The sequence below is a fragment of the Mauremys reevesii genome, linkage group 20 (assembly GCF_016161935.1).
Source record: "Mauremys reevesii isolate NIE-2019 linkage group 20, ASM1616193v1, whole genome shotgun sequence".
Taxonomy (NCBI): Eukaryota; Metazoa; Chordata; order Testudines; family Geoemydidae; genus Mauremys; species Mauremys reevesii.
Window position 1 is genome coordinate 19,068,833 of NC_052642.1, and position 13,764 is coordinate 19,082,596.

General features: G+C 41.6%; 1 protein-coding gene across 9 annotated transcripts in view; it reads left to right on the forward strand.

The window, feature by feature from the left end:
* Positions 1-13,764, forward strand: part of BCAS3 (BCAS3 microtubule associated cell migration factor) — a 486,041-nt gene that overhangs the window by 446,745 nt on the left and 25,532 nt on the right. For 7 of the 9 annotated variants that reach the window (XM_039507722.1, XM_039507724.1, XM_039507723.1 and 4 more), the window contains one exon: positions 6,257-6,424. In XM_039507722.1, coding sequence (XP_039363656.1) covers positions 6,257-6,424 — 168 coding nt within the window. Of the gene's footprint in view, positions 1-6,256; positions 6,472-13,764 lie in introns of all 9 variants that reach the window. The other 2 variants (XM_039507725.1, XM_039507726.1) reach the window with 1 other exon arrangement.

Genomic DNA, 13,764 nt, shown 5'->3' on the forward strand with positions numbered 1-13,764 from the left:
GGAAGGTGAGACAGAACCTGAGTATCAGCAGACTTTAAAACATAGCCCCTGCTGTGGACTGAGGTCTTTAATAGCCATAGCCCCTGGACTCTGCCTCGAGGGAGTGTTTTGGGCAATGGAAGTGCATGATATCCAAAGTGCAGTGTGAACAAATCCATATGCACTGCCCCTGCTTAACCTGTTCCCTCCCCCCATCCATGGAACCACTCTGTTTAGGCCTCTCTGTGCCACCAAGAGGGGGCCAGATTTTACTTTGGATCATGCACACCCACGCTCTCTCATAACTGTTCTTATCTTGTTTCTAACCAAAGAAAAAGCATTCTCATCTGTGACAACATAGTCCGCTGGAAAGGAGCCTAGGAGCCCGGTCAGTCAATACAGGCAGGATACAGTAATGGTGTCCGGTTTACAGCATTATTGTGAATAATTTTGGAGAAAGAAAGTACTGTATGGGGAAGGGAAAGAGGATGGGTAAATGGACTTACCTTCATATGTAGCCATTCGTGCAACCATTTCCAGAGCTGATCATTAACACTTGAGTCTTGAGTTATTAAAAACATACAGAGGGGGAATTGTTTCTGAAGGTTGTCAGACACAATTTGAAGTGCACATACCATATATTAATTAGAAAGAAAGATGTGACCCGTACCCCAGATAGAGTCCACACAGCATGCAGCTGAGCATGGATACACATATAAAAGTCAAATATACGGCCGTTTGGGGAAGGCTCCGTTTCCTCTATAGTTAACAGTGGAATTTGGACAGGTCCCTGTTCAAGTAAGAACTAAATGCTGGTGCTTTGTGGCATGGAAGTGAATTGGCAAACGCTGTAGGAAAGTTCAGCCATTGCTATTCAAATGTTATAATTTGCCTCTTTACGTAGGGCAGGAAATTTCCATTCCCCTCCCCCCCGCCCCGGTGGGGTTCTCTCCCATAGTTCAGTTTTCCAGACACTTACATTGTGGTCACAATATTTCCGGTCCAGAATGGGTCAGTGCTGCCTTCAAAGCCCTTCCATGCTTCTTAATCAGCCAGAGAAGGTAGCAGTGCAGTGATGCGAAGCACTTCCTCTCCCTCAGGGACTGTCTCGATAACACTTCTAGACTTTGCCATCTCCAGTGGAGTCACGCTCATGTCTCTGTCCTGGGAGGGAAGCATCTTTTCTTGATTAAAATTGGCAGGTCATTTCCTTTCCTATTTACTCTGTTATTTTTGCTCATGTGGGTGTTGCAATATGCAAGGTGAGGCTCAGAACTGTCAAACCATTTAATAGAACCATTACTATATTTTTGGATAACATATTATTTTTGATTTACTGTTCCTCAGAAGACAGGAAATGGAGCTACTTGATTTCATATTTTAACCAAAGCCATCCTAGAAGTTTAATGAAAAAAAATTTCCCCTGGCTTTTGAATTAAAGGACCATGGTGAAAGATATAGCTTAGCAATTTTGACTTAAAAAAATAACATACTAGAACCATTAAAATATGTTTAAACATTTTTTTAAGCTCCAGGTTTTGTTTTTTTTCAGAGAAGAAAGTAAGCTGGCCCGGTTTTCTTGGTCTTTGGTTGGTGTTGCTAACTGTGAAAATAAAGACGGTTTCCAAGGACTTTGGGATATTTTCCCACTGTGGAACTTAATTTAATTTTTCTTTTCTATTAAAGGCCTGAAACAATTGTAATGTTAAAGAAAAGCCATGCAATATAAGCAAGCTGATTTAGTATAAATAATAAGAGAAATCTAGGCTATTAATAAAGTTGGAAAATTGTTAAGCAAAAGACAGAGGGTCTAGTTCTGATTTCACTTTCACTAGTGTAAATAAGGAGTAACTCCAGTATAAGGCCAGCATCAGTGGAGTTACACAAAGGTAAGACTAGTGTGAGAAGAGTATTACGCCTGCAGAAGAAAATTGTCTTCATAGATAGCATTAGAATCAGGAGGAGTTGCATGTGCATATCTGAGCACAGAGTTGCTCCATAATGCTTTTGGATATTGTAAAGATAAACATACTAGAATTGCAGAGCAAAGCATTCTTATCAGAGGTGGACCCACGCTGAAATGTTTGAGGATCTTGATATTCAAGTGGAGATATTCGGCTGCAACATTTATCTGCGTTCTTTTTTGATTCCACAGAGAAAGTCACTCTGGCAGCTGCTAATAGATTTTGTTATAAAGATGTATTAGATTTTTTAAAATAACAATAGTAATTTCCAATTAAATTATAATGATTATAACTGTTTGCTTAATAAAGCATGTCAGATACTACAGAAGTATGGAAGGGGTCAAGCATGGTCCCATCTTTAGTACATAAGGGAGAGAGGTGAATTTGCTGTTCATGTCGAAGCTGTCTGCCCATAGGGTAAAATTCTGACTCTATTGAAGTGAATGGGAGTTTTGCCATTTACTTCATTGAGACCAGGATTTCACCCATAAACTTTTGTGACTAAAATGGTACCTGTTTTGCTTCTCTCTTGGGCTGTTCCTAAATTACTTTCCCCATCTAGATGCCAACAGAGAAAATATGTTACTAGATTAACAGAGCAGAAGAGACTGATTTCACACATCATGGTCTTATTTTTGTGGTTGTCAGTAAGGTTTCAGCAGTTTGTCAGTAAACACACTCTTCAGAGTCTGCTCTCTGTCAAACGTTTTGTAATCCATTTAATTGGCACCATGCTTTCCCTAACCTTATCAGTATTGCCATTAACTTCTGGCTATATTTCCTGGATTTTGAGAGCCGAATAATGTTTTAAGTCTTATTCTGAAGACACAGCCTGTGATGAGAAAGTTGATGAGCTAGCTATTCAAATACTGGAACTTCTGGTGTGAGTCTTGAAAAGGGGACATTGAGCAAACAGTAAAATGAAAAAGTAAAACCATTTCAGAAATAGCAAGGATATGATTAGCTGTTATCCGTTTAGACTCAATAGCCTGGGCTTTCTTGACCCACTAATAATGGTGTACAAAAGGCAAAGAACATTAAAACTCGGAAACCAGCCCGTCAGTGATTTCAGACACTTCACAAAACTGTTGTCCAAAGTGTAAAAATACCCTGCTGTTAATTCTGCGACTGGAGAATTATTTCCCTTTGATAGGACTATTGTCTACTGATCCAGTGGCAAGGCATATTTGAAGATACGTGGTAGCTAATCTTCGTCTTCCTGAGGAAATTCAGGGTAGGCTTTTTACTGTGAAGACAGGCAAAACTGGTGATTTGGGCTTAACAGTACCAAATAACCCTGGGTGGTTTGGGGTTAGGTTCCATTTTATCTGACTCGCCAGGGATCAGGGACAGTGTGAATTGTATAAATGGTAGCAGTTATGATCCATCTTTACTCCTTCCTGTATTATGGCACCTAGATAATACAGTGATTGGCGCTGTGTGAATATGATAAATGGAGGGGTAAAGATGGAGGGGTTGATTTTTTTTTTAAATAGATTATGATTTTCTGAGACTCTCAAACACCCCATAGTCCTGTTAGCTCTTTGCAGAGTATTTGTGTGTTGCTCTGGTGTAGAGCCAGTTTAACAAATCAGTGTTATATAATAAAGTAAGACTACATTTGTGGAGCCCAGTACACCAGGCAGAGATTATCTGCCAGCATAAAGCCCCTTTGCACCCCCACTATGTGCTATTAAAAGACTGACTGATAATCAAGTTTGGGCGTACAGTTGTGGGTGAATCGTAGCTAGATGCCCTGACATGAAATTTATTACCAGATATGTACACAGAATGTGGAAAAGGAGTGAAAAGGGAGGAAAAGATAACACTAGAGCTTCACAAGCCTTTCAGTTTATTTTACAAGAAAGCGTTGGATGCAGTTAATCCCTGTAACCTGCATTTACATTAACACTTGCACCTCACACGTTGCTGCTAAGAACTTCTGGCAGCTCTCGGGCCCTGATTGTAGAGGTAATGCTACACTTGTCTCCTTTGCTCTCACTCAAGTATCTCGGCAACTAGAGAGGGGCTCTCGGTGAAGTTTCTACTTGTGCACGTATGCATTCGTCTTGGCAGAGCTTCAAAAAACATTTGCTTTATTATTCATACGTCTGCTCATAGGGGCAGGAATGGTTTAGCTTCTTGCTTTCAGAATAAGAGCTGACACTAATAAAGACTAGATCTCTCATTATCGTTCTCTAGCTCGGTGGGGAAAACCTGGGGGAGTTTCTGAAAGTCCTCCCTCTACCATATTATATTTGCATTCGGTAATAAAAGTCCCATAATGATTATCCAGGTATTTACGTGGCCCTAGCAAAAGTTAGTGAAGTCAGTGGGGGATTGGCAGAGTAGAAGCTGAATTAGGGCCTCCAGATTTGGCCCCATAAAGCAGTATAAGAACATGCTGAAAAGAGACGTTTAAAAAAAAAAGAGCCAAATCTTGCTATTTCGTATTCAGTTAGGGAAGCTGGCAACATGGATGCGATGCATAAATCTGAATACAGGGGAGCTCCCCCCACCTCGCTGCATTTTCTCCAAAGGGCCTTTATAGGCCTGCCTTAAAAAACAAACTCAATGGCTGGAGAAGCCATATTAATCCAAAGGCCCATTAAAAGGCTGGAATATTTGGTCATCCTTCCTATAGATTCAACCTGGGCTTCATCCAACGTTCAAATGCATGTGTCGCACAAGAGCCTCGTTCCCATTCTGTAGAAGTCCATTGCAGTGTTGATGGTTTTCTAATGCCAGGAATCTACTCTGCAGCCAGGCAAAGAGATAAATCAAAGCTGTATGCGCTGATGAAATTCAGGAGCCAGAAGTCACCATTGCAGCCCATATAAATCCCTGAATGCCATCCCCTGTGCTTTTGTCCATGCTATTAGAGTTCAAAATTATCTGCCCCTCTTTGCTGATGTATGGATTAACTGGCTCCCCAAGTGTTTACTAACGGTTATCACCCAGTACTTTGGACGTTATCAGAGGAAGGGACGCCTGCCGCGGGGCTTGGTCTCTCACCCTTTCTATTACCACCTGTCATTGGCAGAGAGTGTGCTGTGAAGCTGTACAGTCACAGTGTACAAGTGTAGATAGTTTCTGACGGCTGATCAAAGGGGAGAACCAAAGCCCTGATAACAAGGACGTGTTTCATGTACTTTTAACTTTGAGAAACATTGGCATTTGCATTTTTTCCCCTTCATAGGCTGGCAGAAACCAGGCACAATAAATGCGGCATATTCGGTTTCCTAATAGTTGAGTAAATGGTATGTGCTTGAAGCAACGAAGCATAACTGTAATCTTGTTCCAAGTGGGAATGATTTAAAGTAAGCCTTCACAGAAGACTTGCTGTATAATAAAGTAGAATCATTTTAATTTGTACTTTGAAGTGATCTTGGATTCAGAATCTAATCTTTGCATTCAGCAGAACATCATGTACTATTTTGAATTAGGAAACAACTGCAAGTTAAGGAATTAGTTTAAGTATCTTTTCTGGAGACTGTATCCTTGCACTCTGTCACAACAGCCAGCATCTCCGCTATTGCGTCACTGGTGAAAGGGGCGCTGTTTAGGTCTATTTGGCCTAAAGTGTCATTTTTGTAGAAACGCGCTCGCACAGAAACTTAGATCAATAGAAGGGCCTTTTTTGTTCCGCTGGAACCATTTCTTAAAAATAGAATTAACATTACACTCAACCCTCCAAACAGTGTTCAAAGCCCAGACAGCACAATATTGTGCTGGTGCATGAGAACATGAAAATGAAATTGGCTAGAAATTTTGACTGTTAGCAAAAAGGAAACAACTAGTTCATTTTCATTGTCCAAGGTAAGAGTCATGCAAAAAGTTCAACAAATACCTAGTAAAAGACAAATCAGATTTAAAAAAAAAATTCATTTTTAATTGTCTAAGTGTTATTGGTGACATAGACACTGATCTTTTAAAAAATAAATACTCTCACTTATACTGGCTTCACACCCGTGTAATTACATTAACTTCATTGGAGTTACTCCTGTGTTACACTAGTGTGAGGACAGAATCAGGCCCATGATTTTTACCCTGACAGTTTTGCTTTCAAATGATCAAAAAAGGCTACTAGTTTAGGCTGTAGCTACCCGTTTCTGCTACGCATCGTGTAGTTTAACGTCACTATTTTAATTAATGTGCCAACATCTGTCTTTCAGATACATTGTGAACTCAGATTCCAAACAGTTCTTCCTTTTCTGTGAATTATTGCAGTGTTAACATATTATGGGTATGGACGTAGATTAGTTGTGGTGTCTACACTAGTCAACAAGCATTTCCCATTTGTTTGTTTAAAGGTGCCTTTGATCGGAGCGTGACCCTGCTGGAAGTCTGTGGAAGTTGGCCTGAGAGCTTTGGTCTCCGTCACATGTCTTCCATTGAGCACACTGAAGAGGGCCTTCGGGAGCGGCTGGCTGATGCAATGTCTGAGTCACCCAGCAGGGACATAGTGGGATCAGGAACAGGTACAAAGAAGAAGTGTGATCAGAGATCACATACATCTCACCCAATGGTGATTTTTTTTTAACTCGTTAAAATTTTGCTTCCCTTTTTCTCAGCAAACCACCCACATAACACCTCTGAGATTACATGGCTTTTGCGAGAGTCTTCCCCAACCATGGGAGCAGTTTTCAATAGGAAGAAAATATTGGCAGATCACATAAGTACAGAATCTTGCAATCCTCAGAATGACTTTAAGACAAATGTTTACATTTTAGGCTTTTTTTTTCTGTATTGCTCTGGTGATGTGGGCCCAAAGAGTTGAGCCCCCCTAGCATCAGATGCTTTCTGCAGACTGCTGCTCATGCAGACAATGATCAAAACAACATTCAAATTAGATTCTGTCAGTGTAATTATCTGTTCTCTTTAAAGCCACTACATAGTGCTGGTTCTGTAATCCAAATTAATCCATCTTCATCACTGTCCATTATATTGATAAATTATACAGTGTATTTACATAAATGGAATGGCACTTCAGAGATTACACTGCTCACAGCGGCCCTGGAGACAGGAATCGCTCAGAAATGCTGGCGCTCAGAGCAATTGTGGGTTTTACTTCTCTTGTTAATTCTGAATTGTTTTTAAAATACCCTCTAGTAAAAGGACATATCGGTCTATGATCTGTGCACTATTCGTGTTGTGACCAGCAGCTAATATCAGTGGTAGCTTCTAATATCAGATGCCCACTCATTTGTCACCATGTCCTCATTTTGGCGAGATGCCTGGGAAGAAAAAAAGAACGAGCTATAACAGCAACATCTGAACATGCCAACATATTGGCATTATGTAAGGTCTTGTAGATTAGAGACTGTCTTTTCTCTTTCTACTGTGTCCCCCAGGTATTCCTGAGGGTTCCCCATTCCACTAACCTCCCATTAGTCCCCTGTTGTAATTGATCCAGCTGTAGAGGACTGAATAAGACTCCCATCGGTGCTGGCCCTTAATTTACAGTGGAGTCACTGTTGAGCAACACAAGATACTCCACCTTTGTCATAGGGCTGCCAGTCCCTGCTGTCTCAAGGAAGAAGAGTCTGGAAATGGAAAACCCGGGGCTTGCACATGTCACATCAAATAAATATAACTTGGCCTTCTTGGTCCAGGAGCAACCTTTACATCCCTCACTGGTAATCTCTGACCTGTTTGGAACCTCTCGGACTTTATCCATCGTTGCTGGATGAAGATGGAATTAAGTGATGGTTTAAGATTGGCAGTTGACAGAAAGTGGTCATCTAAGCACCTGATCTGGGTTCCAGTTCTAGCTCTTGTACTTATTCCTGTTGCTGCCTTGGGCAAGTTACATAATGTCCCTTTGGCTCAATTCCCTCCTCTGTAAGACAAGGATAATGATACCTCACAGGATTGCTGTGGAGCTTAATCCTCTAACATTTTCAAAGTGCCGCAAAAATGGAAAACGCTCTCCAAGTGCTTTATTTATTTTGGTACATACTGATACCAGCTACAATGCACTTTGGAGGGGCGTGGTCCATATAAAGCGACGGGCCATCTACACCCCCAGCCTGTGCATTTTACAGCCTTCTCAAAGGGGAGTGGATGTTGTAGGATGATACTTGCTGGGACAGCTAAAGCAATCTGGAGATGCTGGGTTAAGGTGACTAGTGACACTGCAGTTCGTGGGAGCTGGCTCTTATCCTTCAGCTAGACCTTACACCGGCCTTAAATACCCTTACAAATATTGGGCCAGATGCTTGGGCCTGGCTGCTTTGCACCACACCACTAGTGTCATGTGGCCCTTAAGTTGCTTTAAGTAGCCCAAGGAAGATCCATCACTGTTTAAGAAGGAGCCTCTAGTGATGTTCAGCTAACATAGGGACTCTTACCCCACTCCAGCTTCCTGCTGCCAGCAGAGCAGGGAAAAGGAGGAATGGCCAGAGAAAATGGGGCACCCTGGCACTGTACTAATCCCCACCTGTGTTTTCACTGCCCTGTGGCTGCCACAGCCTAGTAACATTTAGAATATTCCTCAAGCTGCAGCCAGACCAAGGAAGTCAAGAGGTGAGCTTCAAGCCTCTTTTGCACACACCTCCTTGTCATGCACACTTTCCAGCTCAGTCACATGACAGGACCTGGCCTATTAGCTTTAGCAGGAGCTGCAAGAGCCCTGGATCCAGTACCTGGAAAGAGTTAAAAAAAAAAAAAAAAGTCTTCTAATATTAGGCAACTTCCAGTCTAGAAAGAGGATTGCGTTGTTAGGGGTAGTTCCCCCAAAGAAGTTGGAATTTCCCCTTCAGAAGCTGATGTCCGTTCTTCAAATATTTGTAAGTGCACCCCAGAGACTCTGGTGGCTGCAGATTATAAAGCAAAAAATAAGAACGAAACCTAGTGCTATATTTTCCTTTCAGTTTCACAAGTGCAACCCCAGTAATTACAATGGGCATCAGTTTCATTGGGGGTTAAACTGACATAACAAAGATGAAATTTAAGCCACAATATTTAGCATATAGGAGGTTTATAAAGGTGAAAACAAAGGTGAACAATTTTCAGAGGGAAGCCATTACATTAAAAGTCTTCCAAAAAGACTGTTCTCCTCTTTCCCCCCATGCATATACATCTTTCCTTTGGATAATCTTTGGAGAGTGTAAGATATGTACCATGCAAAAGCATGGACTGTAGGTATCCTAGTGTAGTAGCAGGTAACACTGGAATTACCTCAACTCACCTGGGAGTTACATGCATATTAGCCCTCAACCATGTTGTTGTTTGTTGTTATGTTAGGCTCTGTCTAGTCAGTACCACGTTTTCTTCTCAGGAACTGGGATTCGAGGCTCAAATCCTGGCAAATGTTGGTTTCATACAGGAGATAAAACTGATTCCTTAGGCTCTGAACTCCTATGTGCACCTCACCCCCACATTCCCACCCCATATCAGCTCTTGAACTCAGCTTTCCCCTCTCATAAGATCCACATTATCGGATGGCCTTGTAAAGTGTGCTGCCCTACTGTGTTGAGATGTGGAAGAGCCTCTTGCCCGGGGAATCAACCCACAGCAGTAACATGGGGTAGCTTTTCTCAGACAGACTGGCAACCAGCCATTTGCCAAACAGCTGCGTATCACGTTAAAGTGCTAGCAGCTATATACTGGTTAGGAAATAGAAAAAGATAAACTGATGATATATCACCCCAGATCAAACAGAGAAGTGTCCTTGTTGGCTCCTAGGAAGTAGGGTTATTTTAACCCCCCCAAAAAGCTAGCCACATCTTGACAGTCTTTGGCTGAATTAGCCATTTGTCTCTTTTATAAAAACACACAAACTTTTAGCATGGCCCGTGCTTCCTAGAATTCCTGTCGGCCCTGTCAGTCGGATGAAATGATAGCAAAGACATCTGCGCTGAGGAACACCATAAATTTGCTTCGCCCCTCCCATTAGTTTCTGTATTGCTACTGACTCCAAATACAATATTTATAGTGCTGTGTTGGACCCAAAATTATATAATTTATAATCCCCATCTCTAATTATCCTAAAAGTGACTTATTTTGACTTAACGTGATGGCTGGCTTTAATCCTTGTTTATGCTTCTTGAATACTTTGCAGACACAGTGTTTAAAAACATTTTAAAGACATCTACTAAACCGCAAAATTGTATGTGAACTGTGGCATAAGAGAATAAAAACTACTAGCACTGAATTGAAACATATGCTCTGTGCTTAGTTCTCAGTGTCTGGATGGACAGACGAATAAATGGACACTGGAATGGACAGGGAGACATTATCAAGTGCTCAATTGGCTCTGACATGCTCTTAATGGCAAGAGATAAATAGATTCTTTTAATGCCTTAACAGTTAGGACATAGTTGGCATGTAGATTTGTATAGTAAGCAGGATTGATACCTATAATAGTACACTTGAAACACATGCTCATAATCCAAAGGTCCGTTTTTTGCAGTAGATATTAACTAATTTTTTGTTTCTTACCTGCTCCGTTACTTGGAAATGCTGCTGTAGCAATGTATTATTGTCTCAAGTCTGACACATAAATTCCACCCTAGGTAATTCCCCTCCCTCCCCAAAAATGTACTAGAATCAGTAAGTGCATTAATTGATGCAGGCTTCCCAAATGTACATTTCTTAAGCTTCCAGGTCTTGTTGATCATCTCTAGGCTTAAAACAGGAATTTAGTCCACAATATGGGATGAGACTTGCAGTGTGATTAAAAGTCAGTGTTCTGAAGTGTAACCAGGGAAGAGTATTTCTGCTGTGCAGTATCACACTTCTGTGTGGTGTGAGAGGTAAAGATGCTAAGTACCATAGGGGACAAATTCAGCCCCCCTCCTCTGTGACTGTAGTGGGCCTCAGAAGCAAAGAACCCAGGGCAGTTTGATTCTGTGGAGGGGAAGATCTGGGCGACGCCACATGACAAACGTGCCCCACGCATACAGTGGAACCCAGCTCTAGAGGGGCTCCGTCCACTTCCCTGAGCAGCTGAGTTAAGAGGTGTGAGGAGCATGGTGAGGCCGGTGGATCTGCCACGATGCCACTGGCCATTCAGTCTCATGGAGCAATGGGAACTGCTGCAATCTCAGGGCAGCAGTAGTGGCCATGGTTGGCTCTGCTGCAGCTTTGCAGCAAAGGGGGAGGCGGGGAATTGCACCTCCACTCCCCTGGGTGGGCTTGGGGAGAGGTTTAAGCCATAGGCTGAGTTGTCTCTGCCCTATTGACGTCAGCATGCCTTTGCAGCATAAGAATAATTCTCAACAATTTTGCAGGCTTACTGTTATTTCTATAAATTGCATAGATAAAGCAGCAATAGATACTTTCATCAGATGTAATTCATTAAGAAGTCAAGAAGGGAGAAACTTGTCTGCAAAGAGTAAGTCACCAATCACCTGTAACCCCCCCCCACCACCACCAAAAAAAAACCATGAGCATTTTTTATGCTGTTTGGGATATTTTCTTCACATAGGGTAAGGGAATCTGCTTCAGTTTGCTGGGGGGAGGGATAGCTCAGTGGTTTGAGCATTGGCTAAACCCAGGGTTATGAGTTCAATCCTTGAGGGGGGCCCTTTAGGGAACTGGGGTAAAAAAAAATCTATCTGAGGATTAGTCCTGCTTTGAGCAGGCAGTTGGACTAGCTGGTCTCCTGAGGTCCCTTCCAGCCCTGATATTCTATGATTCTACATTGATAGACTTGATGCAGGCACAACCAGTGCCCCATCAAATGCAGTACTATGAACATAATGCCTCTGAAGTCAATGGGACTTCACAAGCATAGAATCATCTCCTCAGATGATTCTAACTTCATATTGGAGTGCTCTTCTGATAAATCTTCCCCATTACTGTTTGTGTCTCAGCCTCATATCTACCTTATTTTGCAAATAATACCAAAACACACATTATTTGGCAATCTTTGGATCCTTCCATTGCTATATATTTGTAAGATTTTTCTTTGTAAGGATGTGTGCCTTCTTACTGATCATAAAATATAGAGCCTTGCATTAGTTCAGTTTGCATCCTAAATCATACAGCAAAATAATAATCTGTTTCTCTAAATTAATTTGGATCATGTGTCAGGAGCAGGGAGGGGTTCAAGCTAAAATCATGTATTCAGACACTGCAGAAAAATCCCCAATTTGGGCCCAACTCTAGCTATGAATTTTGTCCCCAGCAAACTTTTATCATTGCCATTATCATGGTAAAAAAACCCAGCAAGATTTGTATAGAGCAGTAAGAACAGAATTTAAAAGGAAATATTTTAAGCCAATTCTACTATGACTACAGCTGAGTTTCCATGAAAGACCAAGGTCAAGTTTTTATTAGAGACCTCTGCAAAAATGCAAAATCTGCTAACTAGCAACTCTGGAAGTTTAGGAACAGAAAAGGTCAAAAAGTCAAAGTTCCTCTGAGCCAATGGCTCAGCAGGCTGACGTGGTTGAGGGAGAGAAGTTTCATAGCCAGTGGTACACAAGAGAATGATGTGGCCAGTATCACATCAGCCCGCCTCTGGCTGCCTTAACAGGATGGATCAGGTGCCTGTTTTGCAGTTGAGTGAACTGAAGGTGGCCTTTCAGTGTGAGATCGAGCAAAGTTCTTCTGAACTTCAGAATTTGTATGAGAAAACTTTAGGAAAGCGCAGAATCTGAACTCACATCTAGAACCAAATGTTGCATCTGGTTACCATACTGTTACCCTGGGCTGAACCAAAATCCCAGACCTGAACACCTTCGAGCTTTGGGAGGGAAAGTTGTTGAAAACCTTATATTAATGTTGTGGTTTGCACCTATCTCTGAAGTTCACGAAAATAAATAAAGGGCACAATGCATACATGTATTGACTTCAAAAAGATGTTCATCTGCCTAAAATTGAGGAGCAAATGAATCTCATTCCCATTGATTGTTGAATTCTGCCAATGCTGAACAACTTCTATGTAGAACAAATGAGTAAGGTCACAAGCTCTGTGTGTGGAGACTCAAAGATGAGTAGACACCTGTCTTTGGATGTTTAGTCCAGGAATGGAGTTAGCCACACACAGTGATTGTCAGAGCCTGAATTGTAAATAGTTAAAAGAGACAACGTCCCTTCCTTCCTCTTCTTTCCTTTCCTTCTTCCTTTATTTTAACTAAGGGAATTTTGTTCCTTCTCTTCTCTGTCAATCTTTTCTCAGTTCCAAACTTGAACTGGGTGGTGGACAAAAATTTGACATAATTGATTTGCCATCTGAAGGGCATTTTAGGCTATCAGACATCTGTACAGATTCAATGCAAAGGCAGCTTGGGCAGCAAACACACAGACACGTAAAATGACATTTCTACTAAAAGGGGGCTTTGAATGTTTGAGGCATTCATCCCAGGCTCTGAGACCAAATTCTCCCCTTGGATAACTCCAAGAGCTCCGAACAATTTCTACGTCACAAGATTCATCTGAATAAAGTCTCAATATTTTTTCAATATATAGGAGTCTTTCAGAGGTGTATTTTTCAAAGCACAGCGTAGGAGAAGCACACATTTACCGTCATTATTACATTAACAGATTCTCATTCAATTATCTCTCACACGCTGTATGGCAGTGTAAGTTCTTCCAGGTACATTATGAGCACTGTTCAGAGATATAAATGTGTATCTCCCATCAGTCGTGACAGCCATCACACACCAGTTTTCACCAGCTGAGGAACTGGTGTATCTTCCCACAAATCAACGGAGCTGCGCTGATTTACACTGGCTGAAGATTTGGCACTGCATGCCACATTTCCTGCATGCTACACTGAAAATGTATCCAGACGTGTGGTGTTCAGTGTCATCTGATAGCTTTTAAATTCCACCCTGTAATGGGTTCGATTTAACTTTCTGAAATTTCT